The following is a 19931-nucleotide window of genomic DNA, read 5'->3' on the forward strand; positions in this document are numbered from 1 at the left end:
ACCTTCAGCCCTACTCCCAGATTCAACCAAACTGTCCTACACTCGTAGTCTCTGCTGGAAATATCACTTTGCCACAAAGAAAAATAATCCTAATCCTACTCCTAATGATCCAACTCCCCAAGACACTATCCAAATTGAACCCTGCCTGGAACAGTTCCGTCCTCAGTCACAGCAGGACCCACCTCCTCTTCCTCAAAATCACCCTCTCCAATCCTTCCAGGAATTTCTCACTTCCAGCCTTGCCTCTCACTCTTTCTTGAAAAACCTTAATCCTACTCCCAACATCACCATTGCTGAAGCCCAAGCTATCTGTGATCTGAAGGCTGACCGATCCATCGTCATTCTTACGGCTGGCAAGGGTTCCACGCCCGTGGTACTTGAATGTCAGGAGTATGTGGCTGAGGGACTGCGTCAGCTTTCAGACAACACTACATACAAAGTTTGCCAAGGTAATCCCATTCCAGATGTTCTGGCGGAGCTTCAAGGAATCCTCAGAACCTTAGGCCCCCTACAAAACCTTTCACCTGACTCCATCAACCTCCTGACCCCACCGACACCCCGCACCCCTACCTTCTACCTACTTCCTAAAATTCACAAACCCAAACATCCCAGCCGCCCCATTGTAGCTGCTTACCAAGCCCCCACAGAACGTATCTCTGCCTACGTAGATCAACACCTTCAACCCATTACATGCAGTCTCCCATCCTTCATCAAAGACACAAACCACTTTCTTGAACGCTTGGAATCCTTGCCGAATCTGTTACCCCCGGAAACCATCCTTGTAACCATTGATGCCACTTCCTTATACAAAAATATCCTGCACATCCAGGGCCTCGCTGCGATAGAGCACTACCTTTCGCGCCCATCACCTGCTACCCTACCTAAAACCTCTTTCTTCATTACCTTAGCCAGCTTCATCCTAACCCACAACTTCTTCACTTTTGAAGGCCAGACACGCCAACAATTAAAGGGAACAGCCATGGGTACCAAGATGGGCTCCTCGTACACCAACCTATTTATGGGTCGCTTAGAGGAAGCCTTCTTGGTTACCCAAGCCTGCCAACCCAAAGTTTGGTACAGATTTATTCATGATATCGTCATGATCTGGACTCACAGCAGAGAACAACTCCAGAATTTCCTCTCCAATCTCAACTCCTTTGGTTCCATCAGATTCACCCGGTCCTACTCCAAATCCCATGCCACTTTCCTCGACGTTGACCTCCATCTGTCCAATGGCCAGCTTCACACATCCGTCCACATCAAACGCACTAACAAGCAACAGTACCTCCATTATGACAGCTGCCACTCATTCCATATCAAACAGTCCCTTCCCTACAGCTTAGGTCTTCGTGGCAAACGAATCTGCTCCAGTCCTGAATCTCTGAACCATTACACCAATAACCTGAAAACAGCTTTCGCATCCCGCAACTACCCTCCTGACCTGGTACAGAAGCAAATAGCTAGACACACTTCCTCATCCCCTCAAACCCAGAACCTCCCACAGAAGAACCACAAAAGTGCCCCACTTGTGACAGGATACTTTCCGGGACTGGATCAGACTCTGAATGTGGCTCTCCAGCAGGGTTACGACTTCCTCAAATCCTGCCCTGAAATGAGATCCATCCTTCACGAAATCCTCCCCACTCCACCAAGAGTGTCTTTCCGCCATCCACCTAACCTTCGTAACCTCTTAATTCATCCCTATGAAATCCCCAAACCACCTTCCCAACCCTCTGGCTCCAACCTTGTAACCGCCCCCAGTGTAAAACCTGTCCCATGCACCCTCCCACCACCACCTACTCCAGCCCTGTAACCCAGAAGGTGTACACAATCAAAGGCAGAGCCACGTCTGAAAGCACCCACATGATTTACCAACTGACATGCCTACACTGTGAAGCCTTCTACGTAGGAATGACCAGCAACAAACTGTCCATTCGCATGAATGGACACAGGCAGACAGTGTTTGTTGGTAATGAGGATCACCCTGTGGCTAAACATTCCTTGGTGCACGGCCAGCACATCTTGGCACAGTCTTACACCGTCCGGGTTATCTGGATACTTTCCACTGACACCAACCTATTAGAACTCCAGAGATGGCAACTTGCCCTTCAGTATATCCTCTCTTCCCGTTACCCACCAGGCCTCAATCTCCGCTAATTTCAAGTTGCCGCCACTCATACCTCACCTGCCATTCAACATCATCTTTGCCTCTGTACTTCCACCTTGACTGACATCTCTGCCCAACCTCTTTGCATTTACATATGTCTGCCTGTGTCTGTATATGTGCGGACGTGTGTGTGTGTGTGTGTGTGTGTGTGTGTGTGTGTGTGTGTGTGTGTGTGTGTTCTTTATTGTGTCTATCAACATACCAGCGCTTTCTCGTTTGTTAAGTTACAACATCTTTGTTTTTTATATATCCATTGATCATGACTGGGCCAAATATCTCACGAAATAAGTGTCGAACGGAAAATCTACAAAGAATGAAACTTGTCTATCTTGAAGGGTGAAACCAGATGGCACTATGGTTGGCCTGCTAGATGGCGCTGCCATAGGTCTAACAGACATCAGCTGCGTTTTTTTTACATAGGAACCCCCATTTTTTTTTTTACATATTCGTGTAGTACGTAAAGAAATATGAATGTTTTAGTTGGACCACTTTTTTGTGAGGATTAGCCGCAACAGCAGCTAAAACACCTACTTAGTAATCATCATTTGTTGCAGGTCGTGGTTGACGTTTAACACGTGGCTGAACACTTCCTGTTCCCTTAAATGACATAACTATCTGGCTAACGATCCAGACACTTGGATGATATCCAGGATACCGAGCAGCATACATAGCACATGCCCATTGGGCATTTTGATCACAATAGCCATACATCAACACGATATCGACCTTTTCCGCAATTGGTAAATGGTCCTTTTTAACACAGGTAATGTATCACGAAGCAAATACCGTCTGCACTGGCGTAATGTTATGTGGTACCACGTACTTATACGTTTGTGACTATTACAGCGCTATCTATCACAAAGCGAAAAAAGCTGTCCAACTAAAACATTCATATTTCTTTATGTACTACACAAATATGTAATAAAAAATGGGGGTTCCTATTTTAAAAAACGCAGTTGATATCTGTTTGACCTATGGCAGCGCCATCTAGCAGGCCAAGCATAGCACCATCTGGTTTCCCCCTTCAAGCTAGACGAGTTTCGTTCTTTGTAGTTTTTCCGTTTGATGCTTATTTCGTGAGACATTTGGCCTGGTCACTATCAATGGACCCAATGGAAAATCCAGGATGGAATGTAACAATACGAGAGAAGGAAAGTTGCTACTCATCATATAGTGGAGACACTACATATAGTGGAAACTACACTGCTGTGTAGTTTCAGCTCTCTGAGACTGCAGACGTGTCTGCAAGTGGCACTTGCGTGCGTGTGTGTGTGTGTGTGTGTGTGTGTGTGTGTGTGTACTGCTGACAAAGGCCTTAATGGCTGAAAGCTATGATTGTGTGAATCTTTTTATTGTGCCTATCGCGTCTCAGCATCTTTGTTATATGGTGAGTAGCAATTTTCCTTCTCTTATATATGTATATTATTCTGTTTTGTAGCTAAAATTATTCAACATGGATACAGACACTTGTGACTAAATTAACAGTGAAATTAACCTATCCTTAATGTGCAGTTACATATACGATCATTGCCACACATGGTCTCAGCATCAGGAATGTGTCTCCACTGGGTTTAGGTTCACATCTCACATATTCAGTAAACCCAGAAACATAGGTGGGTGCCAGCAACCCACTTTCAGTATTTAACTTAAAACTGAAATTATAACATTTATAACCGGAGTTGCTCTTCTTGCAGGTGAAAACGTATGCATAGAAGAGTGTTATGAAAAAGCCCAAAAAGCTAAAGGAAAGGTTCGGTGGACAGTCTCCAAAAACTTTACCAGTGCACAAAGGCAATAAACACTCGCACATTTATCTGAACTTAAGCCCCATCTCTAATGATGCCATTGTCAACAGGAAGTTAAACACTAATTTCCCTTAATTTTTTTTTCTTTCTACTACTACTATTCAAGCAGTATTTATTACTATGATTATAAAGTTTTTCACTATATCATTTTTGATTGCATCTGAAACATAGCTACATTACAAGGAATGCTTCTTATCTTGAGCGTGTTGACGTTGAATATAATTTGGCTCTCCTTGACCACTGATTCTCCACTGCCGTGCCTTTTTGTGCTTGTCTGACTTCCGATCTTTCTGTTCCCACATTGCTTTCAAGAATAGTTTCTCCAATTTTTTGTTTTTTGAGTGTATCATGTCCAAACTTGGAATCAGAAAGAATGAAGATTATAATTTTCTTTTCTTGACAACCTTCAATTGTTTGTTCCTACACTTCAGATCTCAGCGCATCTCCGAGGCAGGCCAGTGTTCCGAGGAACTTATATTCCCACATCTGAGCAGATATTTGCTTTCGGGAAGTTCCTGCGATTACTGTTCCGTATTGGAGATGTGTGTCATCCTTCAGTAGCATTCACAATATGCAGATAAAGATGACAACACCACACAATATCACCGCTCTCATCTATGACATTTTATAATTTCAGTTGCAAGTATCATTCATCCGTAGGAAGATGTAGGGATACACATCAGTCCTCTGGCACAGTCTGTACAGACACTTACAAGGGAACCTCCCCATCGCACCCCCCTCAGATTTAGTTATAAGTTGGCACAGTGGATAGGCCTTGAAAAACTGAACACAGATCAATCGAGAAAACAGGAAGAAGTTGTGTGGAACTTTGAAAAAATAAGCAAAATACACAAACTGAGTAGTCCATGCGCAAGATAGACAACATTAAGGATAATGTGAGCTCAGGAGCGCCGTGGTTCCGCGGTTAGCGTGAGCAGATCCGGAACGAGAGGTCCTTGGTTCAAATATTCCCTTGAGTAAAAAGTTTACTTTCTTTATTTTCACAAAGTTATGATCTGTCCGTTTGTTCATTGATGTCTCTGTTGACTGTAATAAGTTTAGTGTATGTGTTTTGCGACCGCACCCCAAAACCGTGCGATTAGTAAAGGAAAGGACGTGCCTCTCCAATGAGAACCGAAAACATTTGATCGAAAGGTCATATGTCAACCGATTCCTCCACAGGAAAACCGTTGATATATTCTATACGACACTGGTGACGGCATGTGCGTCACATGACAGGAATATGTTGTCGACCCACCTAACTTGTACACTTGGCGAATGACTAAAAAGATTCTTCTACCTTGCCCGATTTAGGTTTTCTTGTGGATGTGATAATCACTCCCAAAAAAGTGATGAAAACATAAGAGTTTGTCACATAAACTGAAAATAAAAAGTTAAAATTTTCAGTCGAGGGAAGACTTGAACCGAGGACCTCTCATTTTGCACCTGCTCATGCTAACAACAGGACCACGGCGCTCCTTAGCTCACAATCTCCTTCATGTTGCCTATCTTGAGCATGGAGTACTCAGTTTGTATATTTTGCTTATTTTTTTCATAGTTCCACACAACTTCTTCCTGTTCCCTCGATTGATCTGTGTTCAGTTTTTCAAGGCCTATCGACTGTGCCAACTTATAACTAAATCTGAGGGGGTGTGATGGGGAGGTTCTCTTGTCAGTGTCGATTTAGCGAGGTGAAATAAAAGTATAAAAAATAAAACAACTGTAAATGATGTTTCCTTTCTACCATCATTGGAGCCAGTATGTCCTAAAGTTAATGTTAAAGTTGATCCCATCAGTTTTGCACCTTTTTTCGTTATTGTTTAGCTTTCGTATCTATTTGCTTCTGATTTCATGTGAAACATAACTTTTATTATAGTAACTAAAACAGGCTACTGTGGGGTTTTGACAGATTCTCTCTCTGACTTGCTGGGGATATTATTCAGGAATGAACTGTCAGTATATTACCATGTTGCAGGGTATCAAAGCACTGTGACTCGGACTCCTGTAGGTGTGGCACGAATGAGCGGGAGGTGATACGGACTTTCATGAATGCCCCGTATTTGCGTAAGGTGCACCTGTGGCAAGGCGTCACCTCACACGTCATCTATATGCTCTCCGCAAGATGTCTCAAACTGTTGGAGCTCCGCCTGCCTCATACCCAGAAGCTTACCCACTTGGTGAGTCTGACATTCTATAGGTTAAAGTGTTGGTCTTTATTCTGGAGGATACTTTTTTAATTTATTTTTTTACTGTTTACTGTTTTAAATATCCACTGCTAAGCAAGCCCGTTAGTTGTAACACAGGGTGTGGTGTGCGTACTGTTAAGACCTTCGGTACACACACCATCAGATTATTTGACTTGTCGCTCTAGCGAAGTAGGCGAGTGTCAGCAATATGTCTCGTGGTCTTATCGTGGCGTGTCTATCTTCTGCCGTTAGGTCAGACGATAGAAATGCCACTTGCATGCTTAGAGTAGGAGATTGACGGTGACCAACTTTAAACAGAACTAGATTAATTTTCACACACATTTATTAAAATAATAAAAAGCACAGACATTACGTAACTTGATTCTGGATGCTGTTTACAATTGACAATCTGAAGTTCCTTTGGTCTTAGTATGTTAATCTTATTCTCACATACCTCTGATACTTACCTTGCGTGTTCAAGTATCACTGCGCGAGTGTGATCCGCGAGGAGAAAAGGTTCTACGTTAGCAGCAACCTCATTGGCTGCATTACATATTAATACGCGGATCGGCGGAAGCAGAATTTGGTCCGTCTCTAAGGCAGCGCCATCTCGTAGTGCGGAGACGGACGAGCGCTGCGCCTGCGCTGTTGTGCTTAGCGGGGCGCGCTCTAGTGGGAAAGTTGTGTACGCGCTGACTACGTGGAACTATGTACACAACACAGGGCAACCATACACAGCCTTTACCTGCTTCTTAGAAGATGTGAAATTTTGCATCAGGCCTTCTTTAGAGCAGTAATTGTGTAAAATTTGGTATCCTACAGAGACAGACACAGTTGGGAGGGGACAAAAAAATTGTTAGTATAGAGCAGAAAATGTAACTTTTTGCAGAAAGATATCATATATCTTCTCAACGAAGTGAAGTCTTCTCTCCTCCCCCTCCCCCCCCCCCCCCACACACTCACTCTCTCTCTCTCTCTCTCTCTCACTCTCTCTCACTCTCTCTCTCTCTCTCTCTCTCTCTCTCTCTTTCGTGAGTGTGTGTGTGTGGCAAACACGGACCCAGAGTTGTTGCACTACCACCTCCTTTTCCGGTGCTGCAATCATCTGTGACTACACCTCCTTGGTTGTTTTAACTGAGCACTGTTCCAGGACTGACTCAAACTTCCATATGACATACTGTCTTCGGCCCCACCACTCGCAGCTTCACTTGGATTCTCGCCACACGATTTTGAGGACACAGATGTATTCAATGTACGAGGGCATTCAATAAGAAATGCTCCACATCTATTTAAAAAGCCATTACTATACATAGACAAATCTCCTTGTTGGAGCTTCACATTTGATGTTTGTTCTGCGCGCTGGTGAAGTTTTGAACCGTTCTGCCAGATGGTAGAACCGTAGTACAGCGTCAAAATGGCGTCTACATACGACTCACACTATAAACAGCGTGCTCTTACTGAATTGCCAGCCTTATAGAATGCAGAAACAGAGCTCCACGATCAGCCACACACGGGACGTCCTCACAGCCAGTGCTCCAGACGTGCCGAATCGTGCGGACGCCATTATTCGTGCCGACCGGCGGATAATAACTCGACAATTGGCTCTACAGCTGTTGGTCAACATTGGAAGTGCGTTTGCAATGATAGAGACAGTGAAAACATGGCTATGCCTACAGGACAAGCCTTTACCAGCAGGGAATACACGCTCTTCCACAATGTTGGCATACAGTCATAGAATGTGATGGAGACTATGTAGAAAAATAGGACCTGGACAAGACATATTGATGTGTATTGTAATCAAATCGTAAATCTAAACAATAAATATATTTTGAGAAAAGAAGTGAGGTGTTACTTATTGAACAATTCTCATAAGTATTACAATTGCCATTTTGCCCATTGAGGCTAGTAATAATAATTTTTTTCATTTTTTTAACAATGTCTGGAAAAAGCACATTGGTGGTGACCTTGCAACTGTACTAAATTAATGAAATTTATTTGCAAATTGTGGAATCTTTCTGACATTAGCTGCATTAGGTATGAAGATATTGCCTGTTGGTGACACATGAACATTTGAGTAAGATGATCACCAAAGTTTTTTTTTTTTTTTTTTTTTTTTTTACTTTTACTGTGACAAAGCCATTAGTTTTTGTGGAACACGTTTAAGATAAATTTTTAGAAGTTAAAACATTGAGAAAAATGCACAATGGAGATTGCTATTGATTCGAGCTGCCTCTGCTGTACAATGTGCTACTCTAGAGGCACATGTTGGCCTGGGTGACAAACCAGTGACTGTTGCCCAATGCATACGGTGCAAGGAATCGTCACCCACTGAGGCCTTACACTACAGACAGACGAGGAGGTTCAGGCTAATCTCAAGCAGCGAGTTGTACGGTTTGTCAGGTGCTTTCAGAAAGGTCCCGAGGATGATACAACAGGAACAGGCCTTTGACGGGAATGTCGTCCCCGAAAAAGTTAATCTCGTATCCCACCACTGATGGGAACTTCCGATGCTTACACTATACTCGTATGTCAGTCTACAGTGCAGCCGACCCAAAATGTGGTAACTGCGGATGCTCACTCTACAAAAGTAATTCTTGTGAGTGACAACCCTTGTGTGTCAATTGCATAGAACATGATCCTCCAAGTTCACCAGCTTGGTCAGTTTTAAAGAAAGGAAAGAAAAAATTTGCAGAAATATTAATCTGTTGATCAGCTGTCATAAAATGTACGAATGCGTACGTGCTGTCACTATGAGGTCCAGTTATGAAAAAGCTACAGCCGTCACTCCCACTATCACAGTTTTTTCAGAATCAATTCTCCCACTTACCACCACCTCTTGTGGTTCCTGGTGCGCTATCTTTGGGAACCGTTTCCCACTCCTGGCCGAAGCAGCAGTCTCCTCTTCTGGCTTCTACTGGCAGGGTGTACGAGGGGGGACCCAAAAGAAACCAGATTGTTGTCATAAAAAATTTATTCATGAACCTTTTTACAAAATTACTTCAGTCGCCTTCAAAATACTCTCCATTACATGCGATGCACTTGTCAAGTCTCTTTTCCCACTGTTGGAAGCACGTTTGGAACTCTTCAAGTTTGATATTGTCCAGTGCCCTTTGCGAAGCTGTTTTTACCGCCTCCACATCATCATAACGCTCCCCTTTTAGCATTTTTTTCATTTGTCGAAATAGGAAAAAGTCACACGGGGCTAGGTCCGGCGAATACGGAGCGTGGCGAACAACAGACCACCTCTGAGATGCCAAATAGTGGGTCACTTGTAAGGTCGTGTGTGCTGGAACGTTGTCGTGATGCAGAAACCGGTCACCTGATCGCCAAAGTTCCTGGCATTTCCTCCTCACATCCTCTCGCAGACGCCTTAAAACATCCAAGTAAAAGTGCTGGTTAACAGTCTGGCCAGGGGATACGAATTCTCAATGCACAGTTCCACGAACATCAAAAAAGACAATGATCATCGTCTTCACATTTGACCTCACTTGCCTTGCTTTTTTTGGTCTGGGAGGGTTGGGAGTTCTCCACTGGCTTGACGCTTGCTTGGTTTCTGGGTCGTACCCCTAACACCAACTCTCATCCCCTGTAATGACTTTGTTCGAGAAGTTTGGGTCACGTGCAATCTCTGTTTTCAAGTCCTGACACACATTCGTGAGGATGGTTTTTTCCTCCTGTGTGAGAAGGCACGGAACAAATTTAGCAGCAACATGTCTCATGTGCAAATCCTCACTCAAAATCCACTGGCACGAGCTCCAACTGATTCCTGTCTCTGCTGAAATTTGGTCAATCGTTTGGCGACGATCCTCGTTGATCTTTTGGCGGACCTTTTCAATGTTCTCCTCATTTTGCAGTGTTGAAGGGCGTCTAGAATGAGCTTGGTCTTCAGCACACATCTCACCACGTTTAAAGCACCCAAACCACTCGAAAACCTGTGTGCGGCTCATAGCTTCCTCCTGGAATGCTTCCTGAAGCATTTGGTGTGTCTCCATTGCAGTTTTTTTTAAGCAGGAAACAAAATTTCACACACACACACTTTGTTCTTTTAAAGTTGCCATAACGACTTCGCAGAGGTAACCCGCCAACAGTCAGAGAAACACAATACCACACTTGCACGTTCAACTCTACACTGATGCCGTCTGCGCAGCTGTTTCATGAAGGTCTCTACTAACACCATCTAGTGTGAGAACCCTGCACTATGTCTACGAGTGGCAGCGCCCTCAGAGTCCTGTTTCTTTTGGGTCCCCCCTCGTATATATCCAGGGACAACCGGAAATTCCAGGAAATACATGAGAATCTTTTCCTCCAGGAGAAAACCAGGAAAAATTGGGAATTTTTCATTGTTTCAGTTTTGAGTTAAATTTTTGTAATTTGACTGGTAAGAACTTATACCCTTAACAAAGAATTTTACTTTAGCCCGCTAATGCAGAATAATACTGCAGCAATAAAACATAATGGATAGAAAAACACCAATATAAAACTTAAGGTGCAAAGAAAATGTGCCATTTACAACAATAAAACACAGTGCCCCAAGGTGTCTATGACCCAGGAGATCTGGGAAAAACCCGGGAATTTTTTCATCTGGTAGAAAACCGGGAAAAACCCAGGAATTTTTTAGAATTCCAGGAGTCTATTATTGTTGTAGTTTTCAGTTAAATTTTTGTGATTTTGACTGGTAAGAATCAATACTCCAACAAAGGATATTACTGTATCCCTCTTCTGCAGAATAATACTGCAGCAACGAAACATGAACGAGAGGGGGAAAAAAACGAAAATAAAACTTAAGTCGCAAAGGAAATGTGCCATATACAACAGCAAAACATAGTGCTCATACAAGCGTCTACCAACAACAAAGTGTGTCAAAGGCTTTAGGAAGACTATGCAATGCTTCCTAACAACAAATTGCTTCCGATGAGCGTGACATGACAGACAGCACTGGTACTCAAGAAAATTTACATCCAATTTCGGACATACGAATGTGCACTTTAAGCCGAATTATGCGTTTTAGTATGGTTCACGAAATTCCGATACTCTTGAAGTATCCTCTGATGTCTTGTTTCTTTTGTTACGTAGTCCAAGATCTTTTAATGTTTTACATGTACGAACATACCAGCTTCCTGCGTCAATGTAGCTGCGCATGAGCAGTGGTGCCTGTTATCTCGCGCTCTCTGGCAACTGCTGAAATGAATCAGTTTCTAACAGGTCACGGGAAAATATTGTGAATGGTTGTTTGAAAAGCGTTACTTTCAAAGTAAATTTACTTTTACACAAGATGAACAGTGTGCAAGAATGTACGATGAATTCCTTAAATCACAGAGCGTTTGACTCTCAATTAAAAATCAACTCCTTGAGGACGACCATCTAGAAGAATTTCGAGCCCAGAAGATCAGAAATTTATGTCGTTATTAAAAATTTTTACTGGCACATTTGTGTCATATATCGGAAAGTGTAACACGCGCAAAAAAGATCAATATTATATGTGGAAGCTTAGCGTCTCTTGCAGCTTATAAATGTTCGAGACCACGATTATATGTGAAAGCTTTGTTTTTCTTGTAGCAACACTATGTATATTAACTTAAACCATTAACTTTTCCTATTTATGTTTTCACGCTATTGGCTGACTACATCACGTGTCTACGCTGTCTTCGGCTGGCGAGATCACGTGACATGAGCTATGACTGGCTTACAAAAGCATGTCGCAATCCCGATTTCAATGCTTTGGGAAGTAACATGCGGTGTATGGTGGAATTTGAATTTATACCTTCATAACACGAAAATATGCAGCGTACATGTTGCTGCACATCGAAGATCTTTCCAAAACGTGTTTTTTTTTTCCCCTTGGTTACGTTTTCTAAAGTGCCGGGAAATTCTACGTCAGCATATAAAACCATAAACATTCAAAGGACTGATAAGTTTTACAGTACCGAGGAAAAGTACACTATCACTTAACACGGGAAAAGTGTATGTTCACCCGGGAGAGAGTGTATTTTCAACCGGGAAATCTGGGAAAAATCCGGGAATTTTTTTTCCTTGTCCCTGTATACACACTGTGCCCGCACAAGCGTCTGCCGACAGGAAAATGGTCAAAAGCTCTGGGACGAAGGCTATACAATACTTCATAAGAACAACTGCTTTTGATGAGTGTGGCATCACAGCTGCTAAATTAGGTTCATTTCAGCAGTTGCCAGTAGGCACACGCGCAGAGCTCAACTCGCACATCAGCAGTGCCTTCTCCCGCTTCTCGCTACTTGGAGTGTGGCTGTTAGAAGTATGAACAGTAGCAGCAAGTAGCCAGATGCTGCCCGGAAAAACTTTCTGGTGCACCCAAGGTGCCAGATTCGCACATGCACAGAGTAGTCAGTCATAATGGGGAGAAGTTTCCACGTGACCCACGTTTATGTTTCGTGATTTTGCTGTTCTCTCTTGATTTACAGCTCTCACATCAAATGAAAACAAAACAGGTTTCTATGGCTGGGAGCTATCAAATGGATTAAAATACATTCACATAATTACAGAAGACTGAGATATGTTTAGTTTGTTTTCTGATTTTTATTTTATTTCACGTTATTGGCAGTGAAACAATAATCGCTTTGGAGAACAATGAAGTTTTTTTGGCAGTTTTCTAGAGAAATTTGGCTTTTATAATCTTCTCTGCAGAGGCAGTAAGTTTATTTCAGTCAAATGTTTTCATTCCACACTATTAGCTAATTTCACTGTATTCCAAGTGCACATTTTCTTCATCTGCCATGTAATGCATTATGATGTAATAAAGAACAAAACATGATAATATAGTAATGGTACTCCAAGAAAAATGGATTCCCAAAAACTGCACTGAAAAGCTTAGCAGAATCTTACACGTCTGCCTTGCATAAAACACAATGTTTTTCGATCACAAGACACATTTTGACACTTGCCTGATACCTCCTCTTGGTTTGATGTTATTTTTTAATTTGTGTTGTTTTCGTCTTAAATTTATAGAATGCTGTTCTTGAATAAATTATAGACTGGGAGCAAACTGTGTTTTATTATTGTAATTCCCCACAAGGCTTTATATTTACTCTTGGAGAAGAATGTAAACTGCCAGTTACACAGCTTCATGGTGTCATAAGTAACCTTGCTAATTTTTATACAGTTTAAGTCATGGAAAGCTTACTGTTCTTACTTCTGGCTTATACAATTAAATGATTTTTTTATTTTCGCAAGAAATTTACATTCCTCCTTGCTAGCTTTTTTTAGTGCTGTGTGGATGTAAATTTGATTGGAAATGTTACATAATACGAGAGTGGTTTGAAAAGTTCTCTGTCACCATGAGAGGTCAGCACTAGCACAAAGAGTTGTTCATGTGATATCCATTGGACTGTTACCTGTAAGTACGTGCCACGTCAGTGCTTTTGGAAGAGCTGTGTCGGTGACATGGCTCTGTTGTTGTTCCCTTGTAGTGATTTGTGAGGATGGAAAAAATCAAGATTTGAAGAGTGATTAAGTACTTCGTCAAGAAACGTATGAAAGCAAAGGACATTCATGCCAATTTACTGAATACACTGGGGGACTCTGCTCCTTCATATTCAACTGTTGTCAAATGGACAAATGAATTTAAATTTGGTTGGGAGAGCTTAGATGATGCTCTGCGCAGCGGATGGCCAAGATGTGTCACTACTCCAGAAATCATTGCAAAGGTGCACAAAATGGTCACGGAGAATTGCAAATTGAAAGTGCGTCAAATTGTCCATACTTACCAGATGTCATCTGAAAGCAAATATCACATTGTAACTGAAGAATTAGAAATGAAAAAAAATTATCTGCAAGATGGGTGCCACAACTCTTGGTGCTGGATCAAAAACGCACGAGAATGGGCGTATCGGAACAATGTTTGGCCCGTTTTAGGAGATATGGACAAGATTTTTTTGCATCAATTTGTGACTACTATACCCCAGAGACAAAACAACAGTCAAAGCAGCGGAAACATGCTGATTCTCCGCCACTGAAGAAATCAAAGACAATTCCTTTTGCGGGAAGGGTGATGGCATCAGTGTTCTGGAATACGAAGGGGGTTCTGTTTGTACATTCTCCCCCCACTGGGCAAACAATTACTGAAGAATACTATGCTAACTTCCTGGCCAAATTGCAACAAAAGATACACCAAAAATGGTAGGTTTAGCAAGGAAGAAAGTCATCTACCATCAAGACAATGCACGCCTACACACATGTGCCATCCCCATGGCAAAATTAGAGGAACTAAGGCAGGGGCGGGCAAACGTTGCATGTGGCTCATGAGCACACAGCGCTGCACGTGTGCTGCTTGCGTGCAATCGTCGACCGGGGCAGTGGCGACAGTCGGTAGGTTGCGGCAGTGTAGTGCCAGGCTACTGCTGAGGACGTTGATGCGAAGCGAGCACTATGTAGTGAACGTTGTATTTCAAGAACTGGAAAATGCAGAGTGAAACAAGGAAACAGTGAAGTGGAGATTTGCTATCTTTTAAAAAGTAATGGGAGAATCATTTTTTCTTTCTGCAAAAACGTGAAAATTCGAAATGTTTGCTATGTGGCAGTATTCTCGCTGGTCAGCGGAAGTTTAGTATTGGAGGCCATTATAATAAATTTCACAAGGACGAGTACAGTTTATTGTCAGATTCTGAGCGGATGGGGAAATTGACTGAGCTTAAGAAGAGCGATCTGACGATACTAGATGAATCTGTTGTAGTTGCTGTTGTCACGAGAGATCTGAGACTTTCTTTAGTCATGTCTCTGATTTAACATTTTATGGAGCACTGTTTTCAATTTTTCAGGACGACAACAATAATAGCCCAGCGGTACTTGCAAGTTATAAGATTGCGCTTAATATAGCAAGAGCTGGAAAACCATTTGCTGAATTAGTAAGTCTCGGTTAAGAGCAAACATCAGTGATGAAAATTTATGTAACTGTTTGCGTTTGTCTGTATGTAGAAATTTTGTTCCAGATATTGTAAACTCCACCTGTGATAATTAAATAAAACGTATCATAGGTAATAGGTACTCTTTCAAACCATGATTTCTTTCAAGCACTCCTACTAATCTTATTCCTTCATTCAATAAAGCAGGCCAGGAAACAAAACGCATTACAGATGAAGGAGCGGACAGAAGGTATGGTGGGGAGGGGAGATAAGCGGGTGGCCAGCTTGCCCCTTTGTGCACGCAGAACACATGTTAACTATGCACGTGCAAGTGCACCGCACATGTGCAGGATTCCTGCCCGCCCCTGAACTAAGGTGTGAATTGTTGCCACACCCACCTTATTCACCTGGTATGGCTCCACCAGACTTCCATCTCCTCCCAAAACTGAAAATTTTTCTTGGTGGACAAAAATTCACTGCAAACAAAGACCTGATAGCCAGAGTTGACAACTATTTAGCAGGCCTGGAGGAAACTCATTTTCGAGATGGGATCAAGGCACTGGAACATCATTGGACCAAGTGTATTAATCTACAAGGAGACTCCATTGAAAAATAAAAAAAGGTTTTGGTGACGTAAGTACTTTTTCCCTATTCTATTCTGTGAACTTTTCAACGCGTGCTCGTAGAATTGCAGAGTATGAATAAAAAATGTTAGTCGCCACATAGCAAAACATTAGGGTACTTGGAGTTGTAGGGTCTAGTTCTGAAACAAGTATTGCGCCAAGGACTTCTTTCTAATTTTGCATTCCTTATCTGGGCAGGATATGATAAAACAATTGCCCTAATGTCCTCTCCGGATAACATGTCGCACTGCTGCACGTGGTCACATGAAATTCCGGATGGAAATGAGACAGAAGGTGTACGAGCAGAGCAAACACAGAGCACAGGCTTCATCGTAGCTGCGCATGCACAGCAACACACTCTGGCAATTGCTCAAATAAACCTATTTCTAACAGCCTGCAGGAAAATATTACGCATGGTGATTTGAAGAATGTTACTTTCAAAGTAGATTTCCATTTATGCAAGATGAATTATTTTACGTGTGAGAACATGCGATAAATTTTTTCAATCACAGGGCATTTGACTCACATTCAAAACTTAACAGCTTGAGGACCAGCCACCTAAAAAAATTTTGGGCCCAGACGATCAGACATGTTATCATTTAAAATTTTACTGCCAAATTTGCATTCAGTGCATCTTAAAGCATAACATCTGGGGGGGGAGACAATATTATATGTGAACACTTAGCTTTTCTTGTAGCTAATCTATGTATAGGGTGTTTCAAAAAGAATGTACATATCACTTAGTATTATTTTGTCCAAACTATTGCTCGCTGCGCCTCGGCTCGGCTATTGGAGAATCGAATACATAGTGTAATTTATATTAATAGCCACTAGATGTCAGTTGTCTTCTGTATTGCTTAGTAACCATCATATGTTTAAAATGGCTGCTCCGCAGCAGAAATCATTTTGTGTTCTCAAGTTTGCGAAGTGCAATTACGTGAATACAGTGTAAAGACGTTTCAGGTTAAGGTACCAAATCGATCTTCCGAATGAGTGGAACATTTGCAGATGGTATCAACAGTTTCTAGATACAGGACGTGTATGTAAAGGAAAGAGTCCTGACGGCCCTCGTCTTCCTGAAGAAAATGTTGCACGAATTCAAACTGCTTTCCAACGTAGTCCTTCAAAATCAACTCCTCGTGCCAGTCGGGAGTTTAAACTGCCTACAACAACAGTTTGGCGTGGTTTGAGACGTCGGTTGGTTATGAAGCCGTACAAGTTACAGCTGTTACAAGCTCTGCGTCCTGATGACGAACGCAAACGTGTGGCATTTTGTAACGAGATTCTTGATGCTATTGACAATGATAACACTTTCGCACAACACATTGTGTTTAGTGATGAAGCGACTTTCCATGTTAGCGGTCAGGTAAATAAATATAATGTTCGAATTTGGGGCCTATAGAACCCACATGCAGCCATTGAACATGTACGAGATTCACCTAAAGTCAATGTGTTTTGTGCGATATCCCAATCACCTGCTTCCGCCCATTCTTCTTTGATGGAAACATAGTTAACAGTCAGCAGTATCTCGCTATGTTACAAAACTTCCCCCTCCCCCCCCCCCCCCCCCAAGGTTGCATGAGACAACTTCATTTTTCAACAAGATGGGATCCTCAGTCACCAGATTTGGCACCCTCTGACTTCTTCCTGTGGAGTTTCGTTAAAGACTATGTTTATGTACCACCACTCCGACAGAACCTGGAGCAATTGAAGAACCGGATCCGTACTGCCATACATAAGTGACGAATGACATGGTTGCCCGAGTATGGGAGGAATTTGCGTATCGATGTGATATTGTTTGTGCTGCTGATGGAGGGCATATTGAACATCTGTAATCTGAACTTGAGAGATTCGTAGATATGTGTGTAAAGTTTCATATTTGTATGTCTTAAAGTTTAATAAATAAATGCATTCAAGATACTTATATCCTTTTTGAAACACCCTGTATATTGATTTAAACCATGAACTTTTCCTATTTGTGTGTTCCTGCTACTCAGCAGTGATGTTGCTATTGGCTGACATCATCATGTGTTGTATGCTTTGAATTGTAGACCATAGGTAACATAGACTGTGCATGATGTCATTGCAATGAAACTGTGTCCTCCGATAAATACAGGCCTAAGCTATAGCATAGAAATATCTCAGGAGTGAGCATTGTGTACTGTGCTTTTTGTCAACATTAACCTGCCTGTCTGCAACTTGCTGTGTCTTCTTTATGGTAAGGAGCAATCTGTGTTTTCGTACATTATCAACATTAATCTGTGATTGTCACATGATCTCAGGATACCAGTGTTTGTTTATGCTTTCTGCAGAGCTCAAAACTTTTAGTATTATACCTATTTGTTGCATTTTCACCATTTGTTTATTTGTAATAGCAGTATAAATTACTGTTGTTGCTGCAAGTGGAAAGGAAAATATACTACAAGGAAAAAAGTTTTTGTTGTATGAATACTTTGACATACTGTGGTGTTCTGGTTGCACTTCAAAGAAATGTTATATATGTTACTGGTACATTGCAAGATGCGTGTTATTTCATGTAACTGATACACATAAAAGGCTATTTAATTCCACAGCTCAAAAAAAAAAAAAATGGCCATTTCTTTTGACAATTGTGAACCTCAGAAAAGAGATACACATTAGACTTCTTTGCTGTTCATACATTTCTGACAGACCACATCTGTGTAATTTGTGGCCACTTTGCTTTAAACTGAAATATAATTCTTATGTGGTACTATGCAATATGAAGAAACAGTTTAGTGTTTTATTCAAAAGCAAAATTTTTGTGAAATATTCCACTCTTGGTCAGACAGGATGTTTTGCAAAATAGAGAAGAAAAAGCGTGTGTGTGTGTGTGTGTGTGTGTGTGTGTGTGTGAAAGAGAGAGAGAGAGAGAGAGAGAGAGAGAGGGGGGGGGGGGGGGAGGGAGGGGGGGGGGGCCAACTTGTTAGAAAAGGAATGTGAAGCACACAAAAGCAATGAGTGAAATTTCAGCATTTATCGTAATACATCTTCTGCACAAGTCAAGTAATTGCTTTGTTTATTTTTATTACAGTATTGGCATCATCACACCTGGGTTGTATATTCTGCTTTGGAAGTAAATAAGAAATCAACAAGTTGAATGCAGATCATAATAGGGGAGCAAAAGTCAGGGAATAAAAAAAAAAGACACACACACACACACACATTTTCAGTAGTTATATTAAATAATTCTACTGTATATGTACCTAGCCTATACAAAAGGTAGAATTTTTATATATCAGTATTGCACTTGCAAGCATTGTAGCACAAAAAGCCTTGGAAAAAAGGAAATTTCTTGGATAGGTCTTTAATGCACTGGAGTGTTGAAACTGGGTATTTTTGCAATAATCAAGTATAAATATGAACTCTATCGAATAGGGCACAATAGTTTCAGATACTGTGAAATCGAGATTGCGCTGTGCAGTGTGCTTTTGTTACACTATCTGAGTACAGGATACATAATCTCTTCAGACAATCAGAACACAAATTGAGAGCACATTACTCGTTATATAATCAGCCAGTCACATCATCACATTCTTAATATTAGGGTTAAAATATAAATTTGTAAGGTGAAATGTTAAAATTTATTTGTAGCTCTTTTTATGAATCTGTGAAGTTTAAATAATAAACTAGGACTCAAGTGACGAAAAAATGAAATTCGAGTAGATACTCCAATGTACAGTACGAAGCAAAGTGATGTTGTAACATACTGTTGTGTCCGGCCCACTCATCTAATATAGGGGTGCCTAGGAAACCTGCCTCTCGGATCGCTAGGCAACAATTGAAGCAAATGGTATTAATGAAGTTTATTACTGTAAGATTAATGACAATACTTACTTTTGAGAAATGTACAATGTGATGTCACAAGCAAAGGGCAACGTGAAGCATAAGCAATCTCTTATTTATATACAATGCCTAAGATAAGTGAAATTATAAAAGTCCTAAGTCACAGCTGTAGCATTTGTAGAACGGCTAGACTCCAACTCGGCTCGTTACACTACCATTCGTTGAAACTCTATGTTCTGTGTTTCAGCATTTGTAAGGCTATTCCTTCCATAAGTGTCCTTTGTGTGTACCCTTTAGTTTCCATGCGTTTGGTTTTCTGTGTTTTTTGGTGTACGTTTTTTCTTGAGAGAATTGTTCTTAGTCAGTGTACCTGGCAAAGATGGTGTGGCCAGTGCAGATGCGCCCTCCACTCTTCACGACTGCTGAATTCTTGGATCTTTACGTTCTGCGAGGATTCGCCAGTGATGTAGAGCTTT

The 19931-nt window shown here is 41.6% G+C and overlaps 1 protein-coding gene across 3 annotated transcripts in view; it reads left to right on the plus strand.

Annotated features, from left to right (window-relative positions):
• Positions 1-19931, plus strand: part of LOC126215256 (uncharacterized) — a 135120-nt gene that overhangs the window by 30652 nt on the left and 84537 nt on the right. For all 3 annotated transcript variants that reach the window (XM_049941932.1, XM_049941934.1, XM_049941933.1), the window contains exon 3: positions 5948-6149. In XM_049941932.1, coding sequence (XP_049797889.1) covers positions 5948-6149 — 202 coding nt within the window. The remainder of the gene's footprint in view (positions 1-5947; positions 6150-19931) is intronic.

The sequence above is a fragment of the Schistocerca nitens genome, chromosome 12, assembly GCF_023898315.1.
Source record: "Schistocerca nitens isolate TAMUIC-IGC-003100 chromosome 12, iqSchNite1.1, whole genome shotgun sequence".
Lineage (NCBI taxonomy): Eukaryota > Metazoa > Arthropoda > Insecta > Orthoptera > Acrididae > Schistocerca > Schistocerca nitens.